Here is a 15,504-nt window from a genome sequence, read left to right on the forward strand (position 1 = left end):
TGTGATTTCATATATTTACTTTTTTTTTTGTTAATGGTTATTGATATTTCTTTTACAGGCATGCTTGAGGCATCCAGACAGTTCTTCATCAAGGGAGAATCGTGATACTGTGTTTTGTCAAATGCGACGTGCTATGGACCTGATACATTATGTAGTTAAAGATGGTGTGTGTGATAGTGGTGGAGGCGGGACGGGAAGTGAAAGTGTTGAAGATTGGGATGTTGGTCGGACTGTTGGTGCTGCGTTACGTCATTTTGAAAATCTTGTCGAAATGACTAGAATGACATTATTAACACCTACTAGTAAAGAAACTCTTACAGCTGCAATAGATACCATTGTTGAAAGAACTCAGGATTTTACAGATTCTGCGTATACTAGTCATGAACATCGTGAAAGTATACTTCTTCTTTGTGATAGAGTGAAACTTGAATTAAATCAGTTATTAAGAGTGGGTGTCAGCTTGGTAAGTAATTCCAGTTAATTATTTCTGAATGTTATTTTGAACTTCATACCTTGTTGACTGAATTATCTATTGCTTATTAAAAAGAACTAGTTAATGCAATTTCATTTATGTCAGTTCTTAATTATTGTGAAGTAAATGTGTGTAGTTCAGTTTGTATTCAGTTTTTGAAATTGCACTCACTTTTTCCCTAAGGTTTGTGAATACGTGTTTTTATGAAAAAATATAATATTGATATTTTATGAAAAAAATATTAATTATGATGTTCATAATTGATGTTCAATTATGAATATCATAAAAAAATATCATTAGTAATCTGGAACATCATGCCAATGTGGGTGACATGGTGCGAGAGTTAGTTACCATTTAGGCTGACCTTTTTAAATGCAAGTTTACGCAATAAAAATTAGTAATTCTATGTGTTTTGAATTATAATTTGTAATTATGCATCTGAGGGAATGTAGTATATGTTTTGAGAATGATGGCAGGTTGTGATGTATGCCAGGTGGTCATTCATTCAAATTTAATGCAGAAAGTGCAATAAGTATGCTGATTACAAATAGAACAATTGTGAATACTGTTCTAAAATTTTTTAAAATTGTATAAAACTAAAATTAAAAATAAATATTTCCTAAATTAGAAACATATTTTTTCTGATTTTGTGTAATCAGCTGCTTATGACTGCAAATATTTTTTATTAATTTTCTTAAAAGTGTGTAATTTCTTTCCATGTCATCTTTTATATAGTAACTTGGAACACCTAGGAATTTATTCTATCATGTTATCTTTTCCTTTAATTTTGAAAAAAAAAGTAAAATAAGGAGCTGAGTTTAGTTGGGCTCGTAATTTAATCAATAGATTATTTTTTATTGAAAAAAAAAATTATATTTTTAAGTATTCAGTGTTGCTTTATAAGAGGATGACTTCGCTAATAAGTGTAAATGGAGAGAAATTTCTCTTACTGGAAGTCATAATTTTTTTGTGGATTTTCTGTTCTCTTTTATACTTATGGGACAGAAGTTAAGAATGATTCGTGTTGTTCATAAAAACAAATTGGTGATCTTTTCCAGTTAAACAATTTTTATATTTGTATGTAGTTTGCTTGTTTAGCAGTGGGATAATCTTTAGTCTTTGGAATTTGATCATAATCTGAACATGTCATTTATTAGTGTGATTGTTTTTGGACTGTTTTCTATTTATGTTCTATGTACAAATATTTATGTTGTTGAAAAGTTTTAGGATACTGTATAATTAGTGGTTTACCTTTTGATTTTCATGTTTTATTGCATACAGTTTCACTGTTAATTGAGGAAAATTTAAAAGGATTTTTAATTTGAATAGTATAAAGGTTTTTGTTAAGTTTTCTATTTTAATACCATCTCTTTCAGTAGCATATCTCAATGGATGTTATATCCATGCCTGAAATTTGAAATGGAAATTAATTAAGAAAAATCTTTTTTACCTTAAATTTATTGTTGCTGATGTATTAAATTTCTATGTCCAATTTCAGAAAACCAGTATCAGTTAATTGATTGTCATTCTCAATAAGTAAGACATGTACAGATGTGTTTGTAAATATGTGAGGTTTTTTATTTTATATTATTAGCAAGCATAGTTTTTGTTTTTCCTTTCAATTTTTTTCTTTATTCTGCATTGTTATATTATGTTAATATCTTAGATAGAAAGTTATGGAGCGAGTAAATGTCAGAAGTAGTGTGGGTGCTTATATAAGTTCTAGTTTAGCGTAGGTCATTAAAATAAGATCTGTACTGCAATGTGTTCTTAATTCCCCCTGTTTGTTATTTTATAACAAGAATCCATACAAGTTAAATGTTTGCTTGAATGATATATGGCTTAAACTCTTGACCTCTTTCTATGTAAAATATTTGTTAGTGAGATGTTTTACCATCGTATTCATTACTTTACTTACCACTTCATAACATATTAATGACCCTGTATTTTAATAAAAAATTTTATTTTGTTATTTATTTTTTCTGGTTTTGCATACTTATCCATTTATAATTTGCTTATCTTTATCTGTGTTTCATGGTCACTTTTGTTTGATGGTTAGCTTTTGAACCTGTCCTGATGTAAATAACTTTCACTGAAATCTCTGCTATACTCAGTTCTCTGCAGTCTGTTTGAATATTTATAAATAGATAAATATTCATTATAAATTGTTTCATTATTAAATTCATTTTGTCTATTAAAATTTTTACCTGATCTTGTAGTCTGTCAATCTGCATGTTAGTTTGTTTTTTGTTTGCTAATAAGGAAAGACTGTTCTGGCTCCAATCTAGTTTTGAGTCCTTGCTTATGTTATTATCACAATACTTAGGGAAATTCAATTATTTTTAATTTATGAAGTCAGTGTTCAGTCATGGTGATGTATAGTGTGTTATTAAGATAAATTTACTGGAAGTAATGTTGAAAAAAAAACTCTTAAAATAAAAAAAGTATGTGTGTATGGTAATGATTTTTTTTCAAAATTTTAAATACATTGTCTAAAAAATGTGAATTTGATCATAACAAATAATTTCAAAAGAAATAATAATTGGTGATAAAAAAAATAAATTAAATAGACATAAAAGGTATACATAATTTTATGGTATATTTTAAAGGTATTACATAATTTTATAAACACTATGCACATTTACCCTTCTACTAACTATTGTTTTTTATTATTAAATTATTTGGTATTGGAATTGTACGGTATAATTTGGAAATTAGATCAGTTTATTTTAATATTTGTGGTAGATCATATTAGTAATATTTAGGTTCAAGGGAAGAGAGAGTATTGTATAGGTGTTAAAAGAATATTCTGTCTTTCTGGTTTTGTTGATTGTGTTTACTTCTGTTTTAATTGTAGCTGATTGTGTATTACGTGTATGTATGTTTGCTAAGAGTGTAGGTAGGAGACAATAACTGTCACATATAGTGACTGTGATATATATATAAAAGTTTCTGAGGAAGGACAGATTTCATTGTTCTATTACTAAATTTTATATAATAGTGGATTCTAATTTGAAGTTAAAACTATTACAGATATGACCAATGAATGTAAAAATATCGTGTTTTTCTGGCAAATGACTATAGGCAGCTAACCTAATTAGCTAGTTAAGTTAATAATCTAACTGCACACTTATTATATTATTAATAATTATACCAATAGTATATATATATATATATATATATATATATATATATATGTATATACAAAATTAATTTTTTTACTGAAATTAGTGTTTTTAAGATTCATATTATTCCTCTGTACTGTTAAAATATATTAAAATTCTATTAAATAAAGCACCTAGTACAGAATATTGAGAAAGACATATCTTACCTTAGTTTTTCTTGAAAGTATTTTCGCAGGAACCCGCATCCTCAGTCATGATTGAAATAATTCTGTTATTGCATAATAAAAATTTAAAAATAAAAACACTAAAATAATGAAAATTGCATATTAATTTACCTAAGTCCTGCTATCTGTTGCAAATTTTATAAGACTGTCTCCCTCAAACACTATATGATGTTTATTAAACTCAAATTCTGTTTGTATTTGTTTTTAAATTTTTTGATATATTTAATTTTATGTCGTCTTTGTTAATTTCTAATATTTCTAAATTTGTGTTAATATCAGAATAGAAGGTTTATTGTTTATAAGGTGGTTACTAAAATAAATAAATAAAAAAAAAGAATTATTTCCATTGCAATGCAATAAAGCCATGGTAAAAACAAAAGAATTTGTAGATTTCTAATTAAAACAAGAGATTAAACAAGGGCACTATAAGAAATTTTATGATTATTGAATTACATGATACATATTTAAAATTACAAAAAAAGCTTAGAACCACTCATTTTTTATTACATAAGAAAATTAATTGAAATTAATATAGAAAAACATAAATATAATATAAAAAAGACTCTTGAAATCAAAATTTATAATTTGGTCAAAAATAAAAATACAAGTAATTATGATATAGAATATATTAGTTCGAACCAATATGTTAATAATAATAATAATAATCCAAATAAATTTAAACCTAATTTTATACGTTCTCAAGAAAATTCAGATAGTAACATAAGTAAATAAATTTTTAAACTTAACAAATATCAGTTTTAATGATAATGAAAAATTAATCATCACTAATGCATATAAATTCAACTTGATATGAATTAACATATATATATTTATTGATATTAAAATTAATATTTTTAAGAATATTGTAGTAGATTCTGAAATAAATTCTAACATAATGAATCCTACTGATAGGAACAATTGCATAATATCAGCTATTACATCCAAAAAATAAAAAATACAAAATTTATTAACAAATTATTTATCAATAAACATACCAATTAAGAGAAAAACTAAATACAGGTACTTTTCAAGAAGATGGCTGCAGCCGTTCTTTAGTTTGTCAATTGTTGTTGGAGTTACTTAGTTTCTTGTTAGATGACGCCACTGAAAGGGGAAAATAAATAAGTGAAAATTATAACTTAATATAATAAATTTATATAAATAACTAAATATAATTAACTTTATATAATAAATATTATACTTAGGTATTAATATATCAAGTTTATTTTTATTACTTAAGTGATAATGATATTTAGCATGTAATAAATAAGTACGACCTATTTGAGTATTCAGATATCACAGTAATTGTTTACTTACAGTTATCTCAACCCAATAGGGAGAAGACACCCACCTTGTGACATTACTTACAGTCAAAACAAGGGAGTAGTTTACTAGCAAATTCATTTGTTGGGAATATTGTATTTGTGTAGGTTATAATTTGTGTTGAATAATGGAGGTGCCTAACATGTTATTGAGTTAAATTTTTGCATTGCGTGGGAATATTACCCTTTTTAAAATGTGTTTGCTTCGTCATGAAATGACTCTATGTCTATCTGAATCAAGAGATTGTTGGTGTTGCAACCCTATAGAATGTCATGAAAATGTAAGCCTGAAGAAAGACACATGGCTGCAACTGGTGAAAGTAGACTATTTGACTATCATGGAGTATGTTAGAACTTTGTCAGTAAGAGGCAACGAAGTCAACAAACTACGTTTACAGTTCTAAACATGACCTAACCTAACAGTGAAATGAAAATTGAAAAAATAATAATAAGCATAAAAAAGTTATTTCAGTTCAGTTAGATTAGTAATAAAGAATACTTTCAAAAAATACCTTGAATTTTATTAGACAATGTTTTTTTTCCATTTAATGAAATGCGTGACTTGAATATATCATTTTATTAATTTTTTTATGTACCTTTACGAATCGTGCTGCTAGATAGCAGTACTTGATAGTACTAGGCAGTGTACAAAAACTGGATAATGTACTTGAAATAATAAAATTTAAAAGAAAATATACTACATCTTGTTTTAATTGTGAATGCTATGTCAATGAAAGTACTGAAGATGAAACAATTTTTTAAATTCCTTTCACTTCTTAAAAAAAAATAAAATTATTAGCTTACAAGACATTATACTAATTTTATTAAAAAGTAGTAAATAAAACAGAAATAAATTTGATTGGTAAAATCGAATTTAACAATAAAAATCAAGGGTTACACTCGCAAAGTAATAAGTGCAATATTACATCACAGATTTTTGATTTGTAAAGGTCATTATATTAGTTTTATTAAAAAAAAAAAAAAAATATGGTATGAAGTGAATGATATGTCTGTCAACGATATGTCTGTTAACAAAAAAAATTGGCCGCGAAATTCAATTTTTGTTCTAAGGCAATAAATTTTAATAATAAATCTGTAAGATAACAAACAATAATTCATAAAAAAATAAAAGAATGATGTAAAAAAACCCAGTATTATCCAGAAAAAAAAATACAATGAAATTGTAAACTGTATGGTTAGAGTTTTGCAGTTATTATTTCATTCATTCAAAAAACAAAAATCTCTTTAATATAAATAAAACTGTTTTGTTAAAAACAGTTTGATACTGATATCAAAAAAGGTAAGACACAACATTTTTATTTTCAAAATCTGTTATTAATTTAGAATTTTCTTTAGAAAAAAATACCTGTTAAATATATGTAAGAGACAATAGATATAGAATAATAGTTAATAAACAATGTTTATGCGTTGTATATAATAAGAAAAAAAAGAAAAATTTGTAACAAAACCCTTACCGGCCCGATTTCATTTATTAAACAACAAATAATACATATCACATTTACAGAAATAATACAATTCTTATGATTATTCGCTGTTTATTAAATGAAATCGAGCTGGTAAGAGTTTTGTAACAAATTTTTATTTTTTTTTACTTACATGGAATGTTTGAATGTTTATTATCTATTATTGTGTATATCTGTTGTCTATAGATTTAACATGCATTTTTTTTTTTTAAAGAAAATTCTAAATTAACAGATTTTTGATAATAGAAATATAGCGTCTTACCTTTTTTGATATTAGTATCGTTTTGTTAAAAACAGTTTTACTTATATTACAGAATTTTTGTTATTGTTATTTATATACTGTTGGAGTTATGCAATGACAAGAATTAGTTTTTGTAAAAGGGAGTTGAACTTTTCACCTCCAGCAGCAATGAACTGTGGAATAACTTTTTACAGGAGGCATGCTTGGCAAAATTACTTAGAAATCCAACAGAAATAGGTGGTCCTAACATGAATGTAAAAATAGATGAATCAGTTTTAAAAAAAAAAGGAAATATAATCGCGGGTGACAATACTTCATTCAATGGGTTTTCAATGGTGTATGTTGCAAAACAAACAAATGTTTCCTGTATGCCATTCCCGACAAAAGCGAAGCCACACTATTACCCATAATTGTTAAAAACATTAGGCCAGGAACAATTATCCATTCTGGCCAATGGGCTATATGTAACAGTAAAAAATGCCAACCACAACTATACCCACTTAATTGTGAACCACTCACGTAACTTTATTGATCCAATTACTACTTCTTATATGCAATGTATAGGACTATGGAGCTTAGCAAAAAAAAGGAACCAGCATCACTTTGGTATCAAGGCATTTTCTATCAAGGCATGATAGACAGTTACTTGTGTGAGTTAATGTGATGTTGTCTTGGTGACTGTAATCCTTTCCTAATGATGCTGGAAGATATTGCTCATTACAATTAATATTGTAAGTTTGGTTAGATAATATTTATACATTTTTTCTCTTTTGAGTAGCATATTATAAGTTATTTATATAAATTTATTATATAAAGTTAGATTATAGTTTTAACTTATTTTTTTCCCCTTATTAACTTATTTAACACCCGCATAAATTTGAGGTGCACTGTATAATAAATGTATATATATATATATAGAGAGAGAGAGAGATAATTATATAAAACTTATTCAGCCACTCCAAAAGTACAGAATTTAAAGAACATGCTTACCTTATAGTACAAATTTGCTTAGTCAATAAAAAAGTTTTTTTTTAAATTTAAAACGTTATATATTAATATTTCCTTTAACATGTTGTCTATATGTTTAATACAGTACTGTACTGATTATCTAATTTATTTTAAATTCCTTATCAATTTTAACCAACTTAAATAATATTTATAAGAATGTCCCTATCAAATTCTGCAGATTCATTAGGCTGAATTTACATGTATATATATAAAATTTTTCTAAAATTTCTAATTTTTTATTATTACTTTCATCATGTTCAATGTTTATTTTTTCAATTATTTCTAAATTATCTTCCAAACTAGTTACACTATGTTTGTTAATTATTAAATTGTCTGCTACATTCTAAAAACCCTTTTTTTTATTTTTAAATGACCTGAAATGTTCATTAAATCAATCTATCTTTATAAGTCCTATTTGTTTTTCCGATATATATTTTTTCACAATTATTGCATTTTATTTTATAAATTTTTTTACTATTTTACTACAATATTTTAAATGTTTTATTAATTTTAATCATGTAATAAAACATTTAAAATATAATAATAAAGTGGTAAAAAATAAATACGATTCTTCTGGTATTTATAAAATAAAATACTGTAATTGTGAAAAAATATATATTGGAAAAACAAATAGGACTTTTAAAGATAATATAACTAGTTTAGAAAATAATTTAGAGATAATTGAAAAAGTAAACATTGAACATGAAAGTAATATTAAAAAATTAGAAATTTCATATATATATATAAACGTAAATTCAGTATAATGACTCTGCAGACAGAATTTGATAGGGACATTCTTATTAATATTATTTAAGTTGGTAAAAAATTGATGAGGAATTTTAAATAAATTGGATAAAATCAGTACGGTACTGTATTAACATATAGATAGCATGTTAAAGGAAATTTTAATATACAACGTTTTAAATTTAAAAAAGAAAGATTTTTTTTATGATTGAACAAAGTTGTTCTATAAATTTTACTGTATCATGACATCGATTGAGTAAATGTAAAAAAGTAAAATTGTAATAAAAAAAATTCCTTTTGGCATGCTGGAAGGCGGAGGTAGATTTCACTGATGCTAAGTAGGAGATAAAAAAGATTTCCACCTTAAAGTTAAGAAGAACTTAAAATTTACTCAATACGATAATGTTTGTATTTGAAAAAATGTTTCACATGTTTAGCAAATAACAAGCCCCATCTTACAATTCCAGCAACATTTTGGTCATCCCTTGCTGTAAGGGTTGGTCATATCAAAAATTGTTTCAGACAAAAGTTTTAGGTAATGTTTAGAGGACTAACAGTCACTTTAAACCGATTCGATACTGTGCCTATTAAAGGAGGTATGATTTTTTTGGTCTTTGAAATCCCATTTTTCCACCCCCTGCGGAAGTGGCTGGTGATATCAAAAGCACTTAGATAAGTTTTAGGCCCTTTTCCAAAGAGTAGTATGAACTTTAAATAAATTTGATATTTTACTTAATAAAAAGGTTATAGCAATACTTTGTTTTTTCAAAAATGCCACTCCATTTCCACCCCCCATGGTCCGTTTTTGGCCATTAATGAACTCTACTGTGATTTTGGGTTGTTATTTTTAGGGAACAATTTGAAAGTGATCGTTGCAAAATTACAGATATTATTATGTTCACAAGAAAGTGAAATATATATATATATAAACTTTTGAGCTGATGGTGGTTTTGGGATCTGGGGGATGTGAAATGCGAAGATATGTCAAAATTTTCCAGAAGTCAATCATGGTACCCATTACAATAGGTAGCTTTCTTATGAAATCTACCTAAATATAACATTACTGATGATGGGCTTATTCCTGAAAGCGCTTTAATGTAAAAAAAAATAAGGTAAGAATGTTCTTTAATTCTGTACTTTGTGGAGTGGCTGAGTATGTTTTATATTATACAGTTAGCTAGATTTTACCATAGAGGAGATATGGACTACAAAAAAAAAATTAAATAAAGTAATATATATATATATATATATATATATATATATATATATATATATATATATATATATATAATAAATAAATCTAAAAGTATAAGTATAATTGAATAAAACTTAACCTAAGCTTTTTTCACTCGCTAGTCAAGGTTAGCAAGCGTAGTTTAAGTTTGGATAGATTATATTTATTTAAATTTATTATATAAAGTTAGATTATAATTTTCAGTTATTTATTTTTCCCTTTCACTGGTGCCATCTAACAAGTAACTACAATGACAACTGACTAACTATAGAACGACTGCAGGCATCTTGAAAAGTACCAATACAAACAGTCTTTTAATAGTAAAATAAGATAAAACAAATATACCTGATATCGTGACAGTTGAAAAATATAACAAATTAAGAAAACAATATATTGTTATATAAACTGGATGAAATTAATGATGCAACTTACAGATTTCTAAAAGTAACAGAAAGTTTAATAAAAAAATTTAGATCACTTTTTATTATAATATTCTAAAATACAATAATAATAATAATAATAATAATCTAAAAATACCATTCTAGATTCCATCCTTTTGAATCGATTGCCTCTAAATTAATTGGACTACCAAAACTTCATAAATTAAACATCCTAATGTGATCTTTAATCAATTTTTAATCTGTCCCTTTTTATATTATACCCAAAATAATAAGATAAAAGTCTTAGGAATAAAATGAATTTACCTAATACATGTAATATAAAAATGGTTACAAATCAGTAAATAAATTAAATATATTAAATGTAAATAAAAACCCTACAGTGGTTTATGACATAACATGTATCCTAACATACTTGTAGACCATACCATAAAAATAATAAAAAACAAATTAATAAGTAACTAAGAAGATTCAAAATTTATTAAGGATATTATTTATCATCACTATTATAAGAAATATAAGTCAAGAAAACTATTTTGAATTTAATAACAGGTACTATACACAAAAAATACCATACCCATGGGATTTCCACTATCAGAAATTATGTCAGAAATATATTTACAGGTTTTTGAGAGTAAATTAGTAGATGACAACACTCATACACATAAAGTTTTAGTATAGTTGTGGTATGTTGATATTATTCTCATTACATATAACCCAGTAATAATAATAATACATAATACAGTAATAAATAATATACATATACACAGAAGGTCTGAAAAGTTCCGAAACTAAATTTCTGTATTTTATATAAGTAGCACCATCTCTTGGACAACCAAGGATCTATGTTGTACGATGTCTGATGAGTGTGTACAAAATTTCATCATGTTTCATCACTCCAGTCTCAAGTTATATTCAGCCGTGTATGTTGTGTTGATGTGACCATGTGCGAGCACGTGAAATGGAAAAGAGAACCGCGATAAAATTTTGTGTTCGACTTCAAAAATCTTTCGTTGAAACTTATTCTATGATACAGCAAGCATTCAGTGATGAAGCCGCAACCCATACTACAACACATGTGGTGGAAGCAGTTTAAAGATGGTAGAGCATCGTTGGATAACAATGAATGAAGTGGGAGGCCATCAACAGCTGTTGCTAAAGTGTGTGTGCTCCTGCTTGAACAACCTTATTTTACCCTTCAGACCATAGCAGAAGAGCTAAACATCAGTAAAGACGTGGCATATACAATTCTAACCGAAAAATGAACTGCTGAAAGGTGTGCTCTGGTTTCGTTCCACACTTCTTGACCAAAAAACAAAAACAGGTGTGTCTTTCTTGTGCTTAAGACTTCTTTGAAACTGCTGGTAGCAACTCAAATTTTTATAAACAATTGTAACTAGGGATGAAAGCTGGTCTTCATGTATGATCTGCAAATGAAGCGTCAATCTGCTGCTGCTTGGTTGAGTCCTGGAGACAAAGATTGGTGAAAGTCAGACAGAAAAAATCAAGAGTGAAAACATTGTTGATTGCATTCTTTGACTCAAAGGGCCTGATTCATCATGAATTTGTCCCAACCAGTCAAACCATGAATTCTAAATTCTATTTGGAAGTAATGAAATGCCTGATATGTCGCAATCGTCGAATCCGACCCAAGTACCGGGATCTGGAAGTTGGACTCTTGCACGATAATGCCCCGGCACACATGGCAACAGTTTTAACACATAATGCTACAAATTTTATTTACCAATATTTCAATTTGGTTGTCCTTGTTTATTTCAATATTGACATCTAAATAGTTTAACATTCTATTATTATCTACTTCAAATGTGAATTTTAAATATTCATTATAAGAATTTAATTTGTTTAGTATTATACAAAGAATGTCTGAAAAGTTCCTGAACTAAATTACATAAAAATACAGATTTAAAGATAAACAAATTTACTCACATCAGCTCCCTACGTAGAACCCTTCCCTAGTTATACTCTCATTGCAGCACCAGTAGAGTCCGTCAAATGCTCTGGAGAGATCACTTTGTGGGATCGCCTTCAACTGCTCGATGCAAGCCCTTTGGATGACTGGAATGTCACCGAAAAAGTGACCTTTCATCTTTACATTGAGTTTTGAGAACAGAAAATAGTCTGCTGGAGCCAAGTTGGGTGAATGGAGCAGGTGAGATAAGACGGTGATTTGATTTGTAGCATTGGGAGCTGATGTGAGTAAATTTGTTTATCTTTAAATCTGTATTTTTATGTAATTTAGTTCAGGAACTTTTCAGACATTCTTTGTATAATACTAAACAAATTAAATTCTTATAATGAATATTTAAAATTCACATTTGAAGTAGATAATAATAGAATGTTAAACTATTTAGATGTCAATATTGAAATAAACAAGGACAACCAAATTGAAATATTGGTAAATAAAAAACCTACAATTGCTGCCATGTAACGACATGCTTGGATAATTAGCCTGCATGTCACTGTTATATTATTCTCTGAAATGGAAGATGGTCTAGTAAAAACTGCAAAAGGTAGCAGCATTTGTGTAAATTAATATGCAATTTTAATTATATTAGTATTTTCATTTTTAAGTATTTTATTGACGCAACATGATTAATCATCTCTTAACAATATAAACATGATGCAACTTACGTTGGGTAGTAATCGTTGCCACTCCAAGTTTGTTGTTACTTGGCAGCGACTGTACATCTAATAATATAACAATTCATTAAAAAATCAGATCACCCTTGGTCTCATGAAATTAATACTTATGCATTTATGATTAATAAAGCAATGAAATACACACATAATAACAAAGAAAAGTTAAATAATAAAATAAACATCATAAAACATATACTGGTTGAAAATGGATATGATATACTACTTTAATTAATAATATTTATAAAAAACAATTATCAAAACATAATAGCAAAATTACTACCTTAAAACCAATATAAAATAAGACAAAATAGTAAAAAGATATACATTAAGTATTTATACACTAATGTCATTGAAAATAGTGCTAAAACTTACAGTAAAGAAATATTTAAGCCAGCATAAAATTCTAATAACCGCATAATAAAATATTTAAAAAACAAAGATAATAATAATAAAATAAACAATCTGTGTGGAATTTATAAAGTTAAATATAATGATTGTTATGGTATTTATATAGGAAAAACAAATAGATCCTTTAAAAGTAGATTTCTTGAACATTATAAATTACAAAAATTATAAAATGAGGTTTATCTAGTATGGTAGATCATCTAATGAACAATAAAAATTCCATTTCTGATATTAACACAAATTTATAAATATTGAAAACTAAAAAAGATTACATAAAATTAAATGTATTAGAAAAATATTATGTATATCGTACAAACAAAAGTTCAATTTGATAACCCATCAGACAGTATTTGAGGGAGATGTCATATAAAAACTGCAAAAGATAGCAGCATAAGTGTAAATTAATATGGAATTTTAATTATTTTAGTATTTTCATTTTTAAGTACTTAAATTAAGGTAAGATATATCTTATCTCAATATTATGAACTAGGTGGTTTATTTAATAGAATTTAAATATATGTAATAATTATATATAGATATTTGCAGTAATGATTATATTTTAATGTTTCTTGCTAATTTTAGATATTAATGCTTAAGTATTAGTTACATGATCAAATATAGTTACCCCTATGTATGAGCTAATTAGAATTACTTATGATTCGAATTTGTGAAATAAATTATGGTATCTGAGTAAATTTACTGCCTCTCAATGATTTTCTGCCAAGAAAGTTTACAATTGTATGTAGTAATTATTCATTATAGTGTTAGCAAATAATAGTATACACATACATACAACACACTGACACAAATATAAATGTTGTCTGGAATTAATATCATTGCACAATTAAAACTAAGCCTCTAAAGGGCAGGTGAAATTATATATTAACATATAAATATTTCAAGAACATGATCCTTATTTACTCATCAAGAATCTCCAAAATTATTTTGTTTGTTTCACAAAAAAGATCTTATCATGTTTTGTTTTTGTAATAAAAGCCCCTTATTATTATTATTTTTTTTAAATCTTCATTTCCTGCATTTAAACTAAGTTTTGGTTTTGATTTTACCAGAAAAATATCTGTTTTTGATATTATAATTTAATTTTTTAAAATTTTGGTCTTTTAATCATCTTTCTTTTTCTTTTACATTAAATGTTGAAATAAATATTTATAAATAGTGGTAAAGCTGTCAGTGTGTATTGATACAAATGTAAGAATTCTACTTAAAGTAATAAATGTATATAGCTATATGAAATAAATATGATTAAAAAGCGAATTTTATTTTATATAAAATATATACTATTTATTTTGACGAATCATGCCATCAAACATACCGTGCATTTTTAACAGCATTTAAAACAGTGCATGGTTGTACTTCTTATGTTTGAGTGTTGGCCAGTAGCTGATTCATCATTCTTGTGAAGTTAATGTACATTATGCATGAATTTAATATCTGAATTTTAATAGATACAATGATACTGAAAATACTAAAATAATAAACAAGGGATTAGTATTGGAAATAAAAAATAAATCATTCTTAAGTTAAAAGTAATCACACATCCTTACAATAGTAAGTGTTTATTTTTTTTATACATATACTGTTAGTGACCAAATAATTAAAATATGTTTAATAAAAAATAATTTTGTATTAGTTCTACAAGAGATGTTTATAAAGTTCTTTGTAAAATCACATTTGTAATAATATTGTGAAAGTTAATGTGGCAAAACTGGTGTGATTTATTTATCAAAAATTTGATATTTATAATTTATTACTACCTATAAAAATAGTGTTTTAACTGAACAACCTATTTATTAATAAAGAAACGAATTATATTAATAAAGATTTAGATGTAGTGAAACGTAATGTAGCCAAACAATATGTCTTCTTAAAATGATATTGTCTCCATGCAAGGAGAGTGGTATTACTGTCATGTTATCTGAATCTATCCTTTTACTGGTAAGTTTGTATGTTTTAAACGGTTATTTTACATACTGGCAGACCTAGGTAATTTTACATTTGGACTTGCATAAAGCCACTGTGCCATATTTGTATTAGCTCTATATTATGTTTTTGGTTGTAGTACTGTCATACATCGAACTACTTTTTTTTATGTGGTTTTTTTTAAAGAGTTTTATCTTTTTTTTTTCTTTTAATTTACCTCACTTTTTATTATTTAAAAATTTTTT

At 26.3% G+C, this 15,504-nt stretch overlaps 1 protein-coding gene across 1 annotated transcript in view; it reads left to right on the forward strand.

Moving 5' to 3' along the window:
- alpha-Catr (alpha-catenin related) overlaps positions 1 to 15,504 on the forward strand; it is an 84,326-nt gene that overhangs the window by 28,386 nt on the left and 40,436 nt on the right. Inside the window, exon 5 of the mRNA XM_075358838.1 lies at positions 59 to 463. Within this exon, the coding sequence (XP_075214953.1) occupies positions 59 to 463 (405 nt within the window). The remainder of the gene's footprint in view (positions 1 to 58; positions 464 to 15,504) is intronic.

Source organism: Lycorma delicatula, chromosome 3 (assembly GCF_047948215.1).
Source record: "Lycorma delicatula isolate Av1 chromosome 3, ASM4794821v1, whole genome shotgun sequence".
In the NCBI taxonomy this organism is placed as follows: domain Eukaryota; kingdom Metazoa; phylum Arthropoda; class Insecta; order Hemiptera; family Fulgoridae; genus Lycorma; species Lycorma delicatula.